The sequence below is a fragment of the Melospiza georgiana genome, chromosome 1 (assembly GCF_028018845.1).
Source record: "Melospiza georgiana isolate bMelGeo1 chromosome 1, bMelGeo1.pri, whole genome shotgun sequence".
Lineage (NCBI taxonomy): Eukaryota > Metazoa > Chordata > Aves > Passeriformes > Passerellidae > Melospiza > Melospiza georgiana.
This window is the reverse complement of record NC_080430.1, coordinates 16547143-16563739: the sequence shown is the minus strand read 5'-3', so window position 1 is coordinate 16563739 and position 16597 is coordinate 16547143. Positions and strand designations below refer to the sequence as shown.

Genomic DNA, 16597 nt, shown 5'->3' with positions numbered 1-16597 from the left:
AGACAGTCTCAGCAAACAGACTGAGCAGGGTTATGTCCCTATCCTAAAGTCCCACTAAGGGACTTGCCAAGTCCTCAGTGTCCCAGACAGGGCAGTCTCAACTTGTCATATGTCACAGTACCAGTCTGTGCAGGCAGGGTGAGACTGCTTATCCACACAGGAAGAACAGAGGCAGGAAAAATTTTATGCATATCACTACTTTTTAATCTAAGAGTGAAACAACAGAAAAACAAGACTTCAGAAAACCACCTGTATCATAGCCAGGGTAGGAAGCACAGTTTGAGGTAACCATTCCAAAAATACTTAAGTGCATATCAGCCCAATCAGGAAGTACTGTAAAGAAAGTGGAAGAAAAAAAAATTCTCTTTTCACTCCAAATGCAAATTTTTATTTAGAGAAACAACTTATAACTTGAAGCAGAAAAAAAAAAGAACAAGCACTATTATTTAAGAAAAAGAGATTATCGGCATGTAAAGTGTTTTACTATAAATTTCTGAAGACAATGGAGACACTTGAATTTTAACACAGATCTTAATTATTAAAGGTATGTTTGCATCATCATATGGATTAAATAGCACAGTAGAACATGCTTAGAGGCATTTCAACACACAATATTTCAAAATTAGGATTATCTTCTACTTTATGAAGCACTTCTCTTTCTTTATTCAGAAACTCTGTGACTATTACTTTTGGACATATTACAATCTTTAAAAATAAACAAGTAATAGTTAAAAAAAATTAAGGAAGGTTTTGAAAGAACACAAAAGGGTGCATGATAAAGAAAGCAAAGGTCCAGAGTGGAAAATTAGCCAAGAGTAGACCCTGACACATCTTCCATAAGTCAGCTTTAGCATACTGAACAGCTTCAACTCACACATTTCCATGAGGAGAGGGAGAGAAAAGAAAGGTATGCAGAGATAGGGTTTGGCAAAGTCACAGTCAAATCCCTTAAACACAGGAATAGGGAGAAAAAAAGGATATAAAACCAAACAACTCTCCTTCCCCATGGCAACAAATAAACAGACGCACACCCTAATTGTAAAGATTAATATTGTCATCTAGGATAAATTTTATGTGTAGGGGAAGCAAAATCACTGCCCTGTACAGTCTACTAAAATAAGAATCAAATGCAGTTCTTCATATACATACTTATACACATATTTTTGGATTCCTGACTTGAAATCACCCTCCTAATTTTCCAAATCCTGCTGTTACTTCTTGCGCATAAAACTATGTGTCACAGGGTTGGAAAGCAGGGATCTTGTATTGTATTGCAACCTCAGCTGGATCACCCTTTTTTAACAAACACTCTTAAGCAAAAATACTAACTTCAGTTATCCCAAACAGAGGGGCAAAAATACTTTCAGAGAAGGAGAATTCAGGATAACAAGAAGATGAAATTTAACCTTTGAATATAACCTTCTATTGCCACAAAAAAGGTGAAAACTATGGAAAGCTATGTATCTGCAATCCCACTGCCAGCAGTCAGTGTCAGGAACTGGGCTCTGACATGGAAGGCAAGTGAAGGAACTGAACTTGAGACAGTATTTTTCTTCTCCTAATTTGTTATAGAATTGTCAAAACTGAATAGTCTGTGTTCAGAAATAACTCCACTGATAACTGTAACTCACAGAGGGGATAGTCTAGACTGCTGCAAATATTAAGGCATGCATGATATCATCATCTTTTTTTTTTCCCTTCCTCCTCCTTTTTCAAGTTAACATTGTAGGAACCGTGCTCGGAGGTGAACCCAAATTCTTCAGATCCATCAATAATATATGTTTGGATCTGTTCTTTTTAGGAGGCTGGGGACGGACAGGAAGAAGGTGATGGTGGCGGAACAGTTCAAAATGAATATATTTTATCTGTGGTGTTTCATGTAGCTAAATTAACTTCAGGGAGAAAAGGTTATGTTTTAAGTCTTAAATTAAAAATCTGGGGAGACCATAATTAATTATCTTACTTGAAATACAGACTTAACAAGCAAGACGTGGAGGAAGCACGGCCCCTCCCTGGCGCGCGTACCTGTGTCACTTCCAGACCCAGTGGATAACGCCGGCATGGTTTAGTCTGCAGAGCGTCACACACAAACTCCAACCAGCGCTGCAGCCACAAGGCAGAAATTTATTTCAGTTTCACTGCTCGCAGCCAAGTTGTCTATAAAGATTTATGTTATCTCCCAGCTTCTCCTAGAAAGAACAGAAATAGAATTTTACAATTAAGAACATTGTTAAACTGTATATTACTGCAGTTAATCAAATTAAATGATTATCATGAAGTAAGCTTTTATTTAAGATTCTCAAAACCAATCACTAGACATTTATTTATGACTGTTAAGATCGTTGTTTCCTCCAGGTGAAACAAGTTTTGTTTTCTTCAATCTAGCCTACAATCCCATTCTGCAATAACAATAATTTAACACATTTCTCTTGTGTAAATTATACTCTTTAACTCCAGGCATTTTGGAAATAAAGTCTAGGGGTATTTTATTAAAACTGTGAATAATTGCGGTAATTCAGATTTTTCTACTACTTATCTCAGGGAAATAAAATTGCTTACAAGCACAGTAATTTATTCAGTGTTTCTATTTAACCTCCTTTCAATTGTTTTCAGGTCATTTAAGATTTTTGCTTGCAATCTGGAAATATAATCTAAATTTTAACTGAAGCTGTAAAAAGTAGGACTGGAGCAAATACTTTTCTAAGGTAAATAGCAGTTTGATTCGTGGAGTTGATGGAGCCATTACCATGTAAGGAATTTTTCTGTGATTCATTATGACAAAGTCAGTGTTTGTTTAACACATATTCTGTAATAATTGTACAGGTCTATTGATAGTAAATTTTGGGTCTTTCCTTCAACCATTTTTTGAGAAAAATTCAGAGTACATGTAACAAAAATTAAAATTAATTTCAAATAGAAGTAAATGCATTTTTATTCAAGTATGTTAAAATGTGAAACTGGAACGCAAACGTACGAAAAGAAATTCCAAGTCAAGACAGCAAATGTCTACTTAGAGCAGGGCAGGGACTGATGTGTTTGCAGGGAGAGGGGGAAGTAGAAGCTACCAGAAAATAAGGATTTTTTTCCCCAGATTTCAGTAAACAAAAAAGGATCCTTGAAGAAAGAAAGCAGCATAGTTCTGCTTTAGCAAAAGAAAATAAACAAATAGAAGAGCATTTTGCCGCTGCTATTGCTGGTTTGAGTTTTGTTGGTTTTTTTAAAACACATTCATATTAATCAGAATGACTTTTGAAGTCATGTTGGCTCTTAAAGTGCATATTTTGGACCCATTTTAACTTGGCAACAGTCTTGTGGAAGAGTGATATACAGGTGCTGTAAACACTGTATGCTGTTCAAAATTTTGTTTTTCACTGAAAGAAATCTCCACATGGCAAAAAATATTGCAGCATACTAAAGGCCATCCACAAGATTTTGTTTAATAAGTTTTAAAGCAATTATTAGATATAAGTTAGCTGTTCACTTGTCCCCAGGCATAAACCTACAGTTTAAATAGTCTGGCAGGTTTTTTTAAGTATGGGGGTTTTTTACATCCCCTAGGCATTTACCCAGTGAATCTGGGTGGTTTGGTTAAGAAGACAAAATACAGCAGAAGTTACCTTGCTGGACAACTTCTTCTGTGATTAAAAGAACCAAATAAAAACCTAAAAGTTTATCTATTAAGATTGCTTAGGTTTTTAGAATTTTTTTAAATTATAGAAGTTTATGAAGAAAAGAAGTTTCCAGTTTAAAAAAAAAAAAATCAGCTTAAAAAACATATTTTGACATTCATCAAATCAGCACAAAAGTCCATTAACTTAAAATTTAAAGCACGGATAAGGAAATTAAGTATTCCAGAGTGAAAGCTCATCTTATGATGACAAGAGCTGTAAAACATCTATATGTAAAGCTAGCCAGGGTGCAGTTTAAAGGAGGAAAAAAAGAAGACATCATAGCCAAGGACACATTGTACCAATTAAGATGGAACATATTCACTTTACATTAATTCTGCTTGTTTTCTGTTTAACACATAAAGAAGGAGTCGGGTCCCAAACTCTGTGACTTTCCCCAGCGCGAGCTCTCCCGAGCAGCCGTACGAAGGAGAGAGGCATTTTTACTTTAACACGTGTAAGAAACTGGTGAAACAAAATTACTGATTACTAATGAAACATCTTTGATTTCTCCTCGTCTTAAAGTACTTTCATCTGTTAAAAAGAAAAAAAAAATAAAACAGGAAAAAAACCAAAACCAACCAAACAAGGTGTTCTCATTATGAGTACATTATTATTAACCAAAACTTCAGGTTCTTTAAAAAGAGTTCATTGCAAAATGCAGAAAATCTTGTTGATCTACATATATGCAATGTATTTCAACTCCATCAGTTTCTTTATTTTTCTTTATTTCACAGTAAATCATTCAGTACAAAAAAAATCAAGCTCATTATTTAAGAAACCTATATTCAGCATAAAGTTATTGCCCCCTGATCCTAAATATATATTAATGAAAAATAAATGACCTGATGAAATCCTTACCAGTAAAATGCTTAATATTTTGCTGGAATGGGATGGGGATTTTTTTTTTCTAACGTGCAAATTAAGCTACATTTTTGCAGTGATGATGCTATTTTCTTTGGCTCACTTCATTTAAAATGCTTTGGAAGTTTTTGCCGGAGCCCAGCCATAGGCATTGCTGACTGCTGTATGGAATCGATTTGCTGCAACACAGAAATACCAGCTGTTACAGTATGTCCTGAGAGGGATTACCAAATATTCCTAAATTGAAGTTCAATCCATCTTTCCACAAAATTAGGAGCCAGGGCCAGGAACGTAACAGCAGTATCAAGTGCACCTGAGGCATTTACAATACCCAGCAGAACTGTTACAACCAGCCTTTAAAAAGGGCTTATTTTTGAAATTTCATTATTCCAGTTGTACCTTGCTTCTATAGATCGCACCGTATCGTGTTCTGCTGGCACCCGCCGCGTGGAAACAGCGGCGCCCGCCCGGCCCCTCACGGCCCCTCACGGCTCCCGCCTGACCCCTGGCGGCCGCGGGAGGCGCCGCGCCCGCCCCGCTCCCCGCACGCGGCGGGCAGGAGCCCCTCGTGAGGCAACAGTGCCTTCCCTGCTTCTGCTTTTAATTACTTCAATAAAAATGGATTTAGATGAAATAACAAAACGCATAACTTTAATTGTTTCTGCCTGTGTTTATCTGCATAATGAAAGACATCTCTATTTTAAGGCGTTCTGGTTGAATGGCAGGTGTTGGGGGGAAAATATAAGTCTCGGCTGTAAAAAGCACAGAAATGCTCCCGTCTTCCAACAGCTCCCACACAGCGCAGGGTCATCAAGCCAGACACAGCTCTGGTCACCGTCACCACCAAGGTCATTACAATGACATTACTCACCAGGGTGACGTGCCCCGGTTACACAAGGCCAGGAGTGGGGCAGAAGCCTCCCAGAAGCACTGTCCAAACTCACAAAATTCTAGAATTACAGCTCTCCAAGGGAACCATTTTTCTGTATATCCCACATGTAAGAGAGGCCCCTTAGCAAAGCATGAGGGATAAATCTTGTTTGTGATCACTCACATTGTGAATACAGGACTGTAAGAACAGGCAGAGGTTGGGCAGATGCAGCAAGCAGGTGGGAGGCAGCTGGAGTGCTAAGATGAATGGCCTTCCGCATAATTTCAGCTTTAGTAACTTCTTTCTAGCATCCTCTATTGTTTTTGAATTGAAGTGACTCCATCAGTCACGCATACACTTTATTTCAGTCAAGTTCATTTTTCAAGAAAAGATGAGGTAGAAAAGCTAATTCAAATTTGTACTTATGGCAAGCACATGCAGTTGGAGACAGAACACATGAAGTCTTGGTTCTGTTTCAGACTTCCCACACAAACCTCAATAAACTGCATAATATTTATTTCTGAAAGGGTGTTTTACAAGTTACACAAAATTTTGGCACTTTAATGAATATAAATTAATTTTCTTCACATTTGAAAAGCAGACTGAAGGCTTTGATTGATTTATGACAGATAATGTTAAGTATGAACATAATACTACAAATCAGGAGGCGGGCAGGCTGGGGATGGGACACATAAACCCATCCCCAGGTTATTTGGTTGTTTGATACTAGAAACATTCAACCTGTTTTTTTCTAAAGGATGCCACAATTATGATTACTATAACCTTGATTTGCAGGACTAAACCAGAATGTCTGCAAATGGTATTCAAAGTACCAGATAGAGATTTCATGCAGAGACAGGAAATTTGACAGCCAGTCAGTCTTGTATTCATTATGGGGCCTCAAGTAAATTGAGTGACTACAGACATGTATACAAGACTCCAAAACCCAGTGAGCACAGGAAATTGCCAAGGGAGGTTTTCTAGACTGGGAGAAGTAAATTTGTTTCAGTAGACAAAATCTGAATTGAAAATGGTGGTCGACTCTTTTGGAAGCTGTAATGTAAGGGGATCTAGTGAATTCTTAAACTCTTCTGAAGCAGGTTTCACCTCCTCAATCACACGGTCTCCGACAGGCTACTGGAACCCGCCTGTGGCTCCTGACAGGCTTCCAAAGCTGCTCAGCCACCCCTACAGGCAGTACATACTTGCTGGCAACAGGGACCTTCAAAAAATCTTCAACTTGAATTACAGCATAGAGGACATGTGCATAAATATGATGGGTCTTCAAAGATGCTGCAGAAGCGAGAAGCTACCTCTGACTCACTCAGCTGCCTGTGTAATGAAACTTAAAACTATTGAAAGAATCTCTCTGTATGAAGTTCACTTAAAAACCTCAGAAATGGCAACTATGGCAACTACCAAATGTAACTAACTAACCAAATGTCATTAACTCACTAATACAACAACACAGAAAACACGGACTGCCCCAAATTGCGATGGCCAACAGCTGCCTTCATTAACCTTCTCACGGACTTGTCATCATATCAGTCTCCAGCCATAAGAAAATTTAAAGGCTTCTGCATATTTTTCTATCAGTGTTCTCCATTTTATTTAGGTTACACCATAGATATCTTAGAAAGAGCCTCACTTTGTGAAAAGACTTTGAGAAGAGTAGATAATTTAGGCACTCTTAAGCATCCACTGAAAATGTGTAAGTGCTTGGCATTTAATTATACATTTGTGGTTACATCTTTAACAAACATCAGTTTGGAAAAAATACTTCTAAAATAATTTTATTTTGTAGTGTGACTTCTACTTCCATGGCTCAAATCTGACTGTGAAGTCAGTGCATCAGGAGAGAGATGTCTCTGGCCTCTATTTATGGGAAAATGTTTACATATGGAAAAAAAGGGATACTCTAAATGATAAAATCCTTGAGTACGTGGAATAAAAATAGAGAGTATTTAAGAATTAGTGTACTGAAAAACATTAAGACAGTAGAAATTACTACCCCAGCAGTCTGTGGTAGCTATTTCCAGCAGTTTGATCAACACCAGAACAAAGTCAGGCTTTGTTTGATCAACACCAGAACAAAGTCAGGCTTTGTTTGATCAACACCAGAACAAAGTTTAGGCTTATTTCAAGTGAGTGGCCCTCCTGACTGGTCTAGGCTACATGTTTGGACCTTTATAATTTTATTCTCTTCAAGGATGAGCTTCCACTTCACACTTCCCTTGCTGGATTATTAACAGAAAACACACACTTCAATCACTACCTGACCACACATTTCCAAAAACATGCCAGAAGCTCATATATGGGGGAGATCCTCTCTCATGTTTGACTGAGTTTGTTCAAAGGGCTCAGAAGAGAGGCAGAAGGAAAAGAGCACAGTGTACAATTTTATTCCTTCACTTCAGCAAAAGACAGGTTTCTCCTCTTGATGAGAGTAATCCTGTGTCAATGGAAAACTCTCACTTACCTTAACAACTCCAACAGCAACACTGAAATTGGTATCACAATTTTCCTTTTCCAGACTGTTTTCCCCCATAGTGTTCTTTCATGGTCTGGAGCAGGACCATTTATCTAGATACCACTGTTATCTAAGCCCTCTCTAAATACAAATGTGAAATAATTCTTTCAATTAGTCAATACAACATAGAAAAACTAGAAATAAAATACAGAATATATGAAGATAATTAAAAGTTGGTAATGTTGTTAATAATTTATATATTGCGATGCATTATAGTTTAAGTTTTAGAAAGTTGCTTGCAGCCTTAGTGCCATGCTGAATGTGAAATATGTTCAATGAGTATCAATACTAAAACAGAGGCAAGGCTTTTTGCAACCTGCACCTTCTCTGCCTTTAACACAAAAACCCCTACGTGAGCTCTGTCCAGACTTAGATTTTTAATGTCAGTGTTTGAATTGAACACATTCCTTTAAATGCATGAAAACGTTCCTTTAAATAAACACACTAAAGCTACCAGTTTAATTTTAACCAGCATCAGTGTTGTAGATGTCCAATACCCTTAGACAGATCCAATTTTCTGCAAATAAAATGTACCAACTGACAGAATAATATTAGTTTAATATACTAGTTTAATAAAGCTATTCATTAAAATGTGACCTAAACTATGTCTCAGATCAAAGGTTGCTCTTTCAGTTTGAGTTACTGGTTTGGGCACACTTTTAACACTTTTCCCCTAGCTGCAAACCATTCCTTTCCTTGGAAAATAACTGTCAGCACGTACCACAGCCTCTCCATTAATTACCTGAACAAATAGTTTTGTTCTGGCAGTGTTTCCTGACAGTCTATTTGAAAAATGTAACTACCTACAGTAAATTACAAACCTTACTGACCCCCAAAATACTGAAAAAAATTGGCAATTTTTCTATAAATGAGAGTTCAGCAAAACCTACTGCAATGAATCATCCAGTAACCTCAACACTCCCTAAAAACAATTAAAAATGTTTTGCACCAAGGGGCTCTGCAACTCCAATTTTAGAAATATACTTCAGATTTTAATAGTACTATAATGCAGTTTGAGCCCACATTTACTCAAGTGGATGGGAAATCTGTGATAGAAGTAAAACCAGGATTAGTACATCCTAAAGAAACTAGTACATATCTAATTGACTTAAACAGTTTAGCCATATATTAGCGTCACCAACAAAACATGTATGCATCAATTCTCAGGTCTGTTAGACAGCCATATCCAAAAGTCATCCCCACAATTACATAAATATTCAAATTATTACTTCAAACTCAGAAATACCTCCTCCAATGTCAGAATACTATTTTTCAAACTCAAAATTCTGAGCACCTCTAGAGCCAAATAAGGTACAGATATTTTACAGTGCTTCCAAATTTTATTACAGAATTTTTGATCAGTCCTCCTCTTTCAGATTAACTAATCTTCTGAACACTTCTCCTTTGTTCAACATAATTTTCCATAATCCTCCTCCATCAAAATGTGATGATTTTTTTAGAGGCTGGGTAAAGTAAAGAGATTAATTAGTAATTAAGTACAGGGTTTAATTTCAGAGAGCAAAACTAGAATAAACCCCACTTTCTTCGTATGTGTTTTTATCCAAGAAAAAAACTCCACTACAATAATTTTAATTTTAATCAGTTTCAGATTGTTTTTTCATAGCAAAGTTTTAAAATTCAGTGAGCAATCTGGACAGTACAACTTTAGCTCAATTTTGAAACATTCTGGTTTATTAAATGGTAATTTATTAGTGTCATCTTGAGCATAAGTAACAAAAAATATTCCTCAAGTGTACATGTGCATTGTAAAAACAGTATTGCACATTGACAGACAGCTAAGTCTGTCAATGTGCAATAGGAATTGCAGAGGAAGTCTGTGGTTGACTTTCATCAGTTTACAAGCTTCTTCTCAATAACTTTTCTGTGATTTAAATTTGTAGAAGATAAGAAAGGTGAAGGTCAATAGCCAATCAATGACACATTCCAGTGCCTTTGCACTGCTGGCACATCAAGCATACCAGACACTTTGTGCAGTCTTCTGTCTTCTCTGAAAGTTCCTTGTGACCATCCTTCATTCTTGAATTCTCCAATTCCTTCTAGCTTCCAGATGCCACTGAAAAGCTCTCTTCTGACTGCACACCCTCCCCTCTTCCTTCTTGGCAAACTCTGGCAGCACCATTGCTTCAAAGCCACTGTATGACTTGTCACCTAGCATATACTTCCTCCCATTTCTATTTTCATTCTCTTCCTTTTCTCCATTTCTCTCTTTCCAGGAGAGAAGCTTCCCCCTCTCAGGCCCTGCTGTCCAAATTCTATGTTGCAGTTTCTTGCTTCACACCTATATCCATTTTACCTTTTCCCTTATGACACTGCCATGTACTCACTATTCTTGCCGTGAATCCAAGAACCTCCAGCAATGAACTTGGCCTTTACCCTCTCTCTTGATAAATATTCCCATCTCCTGACACTTTACTTTTACTTCTCTTACAGTTTTCACTTTCTCCTGTCTCCACTCCCACCCCACTGATCTTTTACACCACTGTTCACATGGGAAATGTGAATGACTGTCACACCACTGCTTCCTAAACCTAGAGTCAGTTCCCAAATCTATTTCTAACCAGCAAATCCTTGCTTTAATACTCTCCAAATACCTCCTTTAAGGCTCTTCCCTTTCTTCTAGAACATGGATTAGTCGAGTTCAAACAGGCAAGAAGCCTAAAGTGTGTGGCACGTGTCAGCAGCTGCAGACAGCAACATCCACACAGGAAGGAAGGAGTGTCTGCCTGCAGCTCTGTACCATCTCCAGGATGGAACCACCCTCAGAGCAGGACTTTCCTGTGTCTTCAGGTACTTAGAGGCAACTGCAATACTCTAAACATTCTGAAACCAATAGCGTATATAGCTTACAAAATTATACATTGGAATTCAAATGAGATATAGTTAAGAGTCCATCTTTACGTTTGATTTACTCTGTGACTCAAGTCACTCTGCACACTTAAGTTATGAGGAGATTTAATTAGCAAAAAAGATATCATCTAGAATTAATTCTAATTCTAGCTTGCCAACCTGTATAGCCCAAGTAATAGTCCCACAGTAATCAGAGTGCCTCTGAGGGTCAAGTCGTATTTCCAAGACTTAAAATTGCTTAATGCAAATCTGAGATACTGCTGGATGAAGAGTCAGGTTTAAGGCAAGGGGTAAACTGTGTGTCGAGTTCACACTGCAGTGAAAACAAGCTCTCAGATTTCACTTCATTTGGCAAAAAAAACCATATTCAATCTTTATGAAGAAAATAATTTAAAATTATAAAAGGTCAATAAACATAAATGCTAACAGAACTAAACTTGGCAGTGCTACCTACATGAAGACTTTTTTTTCTGTTTTTCTTGTTTAACTCACAGCTTAATACATTGCTTTAAGTCTTAATGCATACCAGGAAAATACAGGATATGCAAAGAGTCCAAGTTAATGTTGCTGTTGGAAACTTAATGTTTGCATTTCCTGGATTTTGGAATTTTAACTAGGTGAACAATGCTGCATTGATTCTATTTTGGCATTTGCAAGAAATACCAAAGTTGGTTTTTTCTTTTTTTCCTTGTCTGAAACTGTATAAATCAGAGTTAAGCAATTTGACAGTGAACCTTTTTGTTATTCATTGGTCCTCTCCAACTTACATATCTTGAAGTTTACTGGGAAATAACAAAGGTGCTAAATGAAGTAATAAGCACACCTGAGCCAGCAAGTGTAGCTAAATTAAAGTGCATAAACATATTTTAAAAATGTAGTGCTTTGCAAAATCAAATATTGTGAATACAGAAGCTTTGATGATGCAACGCATAACTATTCTACAGAAAATGTTTCCTTGAGCTGTCATTGAAAATTCCCTAATTGCACTGATGAAGTTAATACAGGACTGTGCACTGTCCCCATACATGTCATAAACTCCCTTATACTCCTGTAACAAGGGGTAACCAGAGGTCAATCTTCCCTCTGAATTGAAAAGCTAAAAATACCTAGAAGTCAAAAAAAACCCAACAAACAAACAAAAAAACCCCCACAACAACCCAGAGAAAGGGCAGGTAACCGAGTTCAGCTAAGTGAAGCTACTTCAGGTACAGAAGTCGTATTCCCTTCAAAGCACTGCTCTCTTTCAGTACATACCAATGTGTGTTCCTTGCATGAGTATCCTTGAGATGTCAAGATACGGAACAGAACAGGGGCTAGGGCTCATCTGGCACTCTTGGCTCCCATTCTGATAGATGATTTAAGGGTACAACACTGATAGAGATGAGTTAAATACATGTTTTAATCAACCTGCATTCTCAGTATTGAGAAATTGGTTTTTGCTTGGATTGGGATTTTTTTAAATCACTACAGTAAGAAATGTGTCTCCAGTGCTGCCTTTTCAAGCCAAGTTCCTACACTTGAAAATGATGTTGTATAAAAGACCCTATCAAATTGAAGTATCTACAAAACAATCTAATTTCTCTGATGAATTCCAGCACGGAACATGCTATGAAAGGAGAGTGATTGAATAAACAAACAGTGAGGAGGCCTCCTCTCTCTCCGACTGCTGTCCCGATGGATGGGCGGGGAGGAAAGAACTCACTCTATATACATCAAGAGTAAAACATTTACATTTTTTTAAACTTCTTTGTAGACTTAGGATGATTTACAGGGCTTTGTACAAAATGATCATCAACGACTCACATTACTCTGAAGGGCTGTGAAAAGCATGGGTGGGGTTTAATGAAGGGATGTACTGGATTTGTAACTTCAGAGTAGGTTAAATGTTGCTGTCATTCCAGTATGACCGCACCGACAAGGGAAGACATCATCGGCTGCCTATGGGGGTACAAAGCCAGATGGCAGAAACACAGACACTGCACTCGGAGCAGAAACCAAATGGGCATCAAAACCAGTTTTCACCGTGATTTTCAAGATACCAGAAAAACATTTCTACAGGTAACTATTCAAAATAAGGTATTTTCAAAATGTGATAAATTGAAAACATTCCCAGAAACTTGCAACTTACAGCGCTCTAAGCCAGGAGAGGGAGCTCCTGCACTTTTCAAATAAGTCCGTGCGGATTTCATCGTCATTGGAAATAACAAAGCAGTTCTCATCTCATGCCATGCACAGGTCTGCAACTGATTGCTTAAGAAGAAGAATCTAATATGAAACTTTAGGATATATAATGCTCTAACTATATGTGACTGATGTTGTTAAAAAAAAATGTTACCATTCATTTTATTTCCCCTCCTTAGAAAAGAGATAATTTTCACATTACATACACAACATTACTGCAATAACTGCCTGCAAACTGTTTAAGTAGTGAAATTACATGATCTATAAACAATAACACAATGGGTACAAAACCCCACTGAATTTCCTAACTGCAAAGGGTGTTCTTCCTATTCCTAAATTGAATAAGCTAGAATTACAAGAAATGAAGGACAGGATTTTGGTAATTTTAAGGAAATTCAGAAACTGGAGAAATGCCAACTAAAACAAATATTTGCAATTTATTACTGCAGAATATTTTCACAGTTGCATTTTGTCAATCCATCTTTTTATGAAGGTGGTGTTTTATAAAGCATTTCATTCTAGAATAGCTATTAATAAAGTGCTTATTTTTCTCCCTTTCTAATCAGGATAAATAAAAAAATATTTCACAGATTTTGTGGTCTGTTTCCATACTATAAAGGCAGTATTTACTCAAAGTAGGAGCAGACAACCAAAAAGTCAGAGGGGACAAAACACAAGTTTTCATAGTGTGCTTGAACAGAACACATTCATTATACCACAATCACCACTGTGATACCAGTAACATTTTCTAGGTTGAGGGACTATTCATGGAATAAAATTGATTAGGTATTTAAAAGTTATCACTATGGCAAATTTCTAAATCACTTCTCTTCAAACTACACATACATAGTGAAATGCCTGGTTTACAACTGAACTAACACACCTTAATCCTGCAGATAACTTTCTGTTTCTTGTTCAGTTAAAATGTCCAAGACTGAGCCAGTCATTATTTTTATTTCTAAGTCTTGTAAAGAATGTCCGAGAAATGTTTACCCATTGAAAGAAGTCAATCTGTGAAAACTCCTCACTAGAAAGCACATGCTAGTTTGAAGAGGAAAAATGTCAAAAACGTAAGACATCATTTGGCATACATAGGAAATAACATATTTGCCTCTCCTAATGATTTAAGTTCCAGGTAAGCACTTGTTTCCCAATTTACATACCTTTCTTCCATTTTCATCAAAATTCTCAGCCTTCCAGGTTCCCTAACCAATGCTTTGATATGTATAAACTTTGATAAATGGTTTTATTTTCTATATAGTAGAAGTGACAACATTCTATATTTCTTTTCCGAGGAAATGAAGCTTCCGCTTCATAATTTCTTCCGCTCCTTACTGATGACTGTATTAGCATTTCCCACACAGCTCTCAGCTTAATCAGAAATAAAACCTAACATCATCATATTCCAGCATCCAATCAGCCATCTGGTCTATGTAACTTCTCATTTGACAACTGTAATATTCTTGAACTAATGCTCTGTGCTTGAAAACAAAACTGACAGCGAAATCTACTCATCAATGAAATCTGGCTTCATGATAGAGAAAAATGATGCTCAAAATTTTCCCTTTGCGTCTGTGACCTTCAACTAGGGTGGTAAAGGAGGAAAGAAAGGAAAGTCATAAAGATCAAAAGAAGGGCAAAAGCAGCAGTAATATTTGCTGCCAAATTTCACATCACTGTCAGCTTTTACAGTATAGCAGTATAATTATGTAGTATAAATTTCATGCAGTTTCATAACTACTCTTCTCTCACTCATCAGTAGGCTTCAGATTTGTGGAAAATATTAGAGTATTACTGTTTTTCATGGAATATTATTTGCCAAAGTATCACTGTCACAGTTCATTTCAGGTATGGCAGTATGATTAAAGAATACTAAAGGGGTTTTGACATGTAACTTAATTTTCACAAATAGTGTAATTGTTACTCATAACATTATAAACTGGCTTAAAGAGACATTAGGTCCTGGAAGTTAATTCCCTAGAAATTACTAAGTGGATACCAGAAGATATTTCATCATTATGTAGCCCAGCAGTCTGAAACAACAAAAAAAACCACCACCTTTCAGCTGAAAGGAATATAGCCAGCAACAGACTGGCAAGGAAATGGAAGTGCAGAGGCACATAAGCTCTCTGGAAGAGTTTTTCAGTGCGGCCTAAATTCTTGAATCCAACAGCCCAATAGAAGAAACAGCTGAACACAGAGAACAATGACACCCATCCAGCTGTCTTTATTGTTAGGCAAATGGACCAAAACTTTGGAGATTCAAATGAATTTTTCAAAAGGAAATTTCTCTTCATTTAAATGTCAAGCACATATTAAGGGAAGAAAGAAAAAGTATTTTCTTTTGAAATAACTCTGTTTTAAATAGGTTGTTATGCAACACACTCATGAAGCCCAAGCTGTGCTTCTTTAAGGTCAGCTCCACTGGTCACCAAAGTCTCCTCTGCAATTCTTGCCTCTGCCCTGCCCTTTCCTAGCTGAGACAGTAAGGTGGCAGAGAGAAGAAAGAAAACTCTTTTCACACTGCTGTCTAGTGTGAAAACAAGTAGAAATAAGAGACTCATAATTTCACAGCTTGTAGATACAAATGCAGCTTACTAAATAATTTTTTCCCCAAGTACAACATCACACTATTTCAAGCAGACAGTGTAAACAGAAACAAACAGATTAATGATAATAATCAAATTTAAAACAAACAAGCCCCACCCCAAGAGTTAATCACACAAAATATACAAGTAAGTACATGTAAATAATGAACTACAGCATTTTTGAAAATCAGTAGAACGTGCTTCTGTGATGAATACGTATCTTACATATTGTCACAAAAGAAGATGAATAAAGGTTGCTAAGCTCCTTTCTCTTCTGGCCACTCACAAAACCCCTTCATGCCCTCATGAACTACAAAATTACTAAAAAAATAATGAGAACTAGAACCTCTAGGTTAGAAAGCAATGCCAAAATCAGAGCACTGGTAGGTGATTTTTTAAAAAATCTCTTTTGTTCTGCTATCTTGAACAATACAGAATAACTACAGTGGGCATGCCCAGCCTCTAAACTCCCCAGAGTCACAGGGAAGAAGAGGGAACAACAGGGTTTGCAGAATACCTGTCTCACCAAATACCCTGTGGTAACACTCTCAGTTTTAATACCAAAGCCATCAGATCTACAGTATGTCAGAGATCAGTTACAAATAATGTCGCAGGAGCTTGTGGAACAGTTACCCATGTGCAAATGCATAAGTATTTGAAAAATAAATTACTGCTGTATGAAGGGGAACTTAAAAAAGGGGGGGAGGGAAGAGCCTATAAAAACAACAAAGCCTCTAGCTGTAGAGAACTCTGAATAAAAAAATACACCAACCAGGCACTCAGTAAGTTCTTCATGACCATGAAAAGTATGGAAATGTGCTGTTCTACACTGGATACAGATGCAGACTGGTTGAGCTTGAGCTAGCCACCTTAGCTACCACTCTTCTCCCTTTGCTTTTTGGGACCTAATTAATTTTCCAACCCACCAGTATCAGCTGGTCAGCTTGATTCCTGAAGCCAGACGCCAGTGGGGAGCAGCCCAAGCACCACCTCTTGTGGCAGAGCCAGCAGAGAGCAGCCACCCTGT

General features: G+C 37.2%; 1 protein-coding gene across 1 annotated transcript in view; it reads right to left on the bottom strand.

The window, feature by feature from the left end:
- Nucleotides 1-16597, bottom strand: part of MPP7 (MAGUK p55 scaffold protein 7) — a 146844-nt gene that overhangs the window by 103123 nt on the left and 27124 nt on the right. Inside the window, exon 3 of the mRNA XM_058023683.1 lies at nucleotides 2026-2189. Coding sequence (XP_057879666.1) covers nucleotides 2026-2062 — 37 coding nt within the window. The 5' untranslated portion in view covers nucleotides 2063-2189. The remainder of the gene's footprint in view (nucleotides 1-2025; nucleotides 2190-16597) is intronic.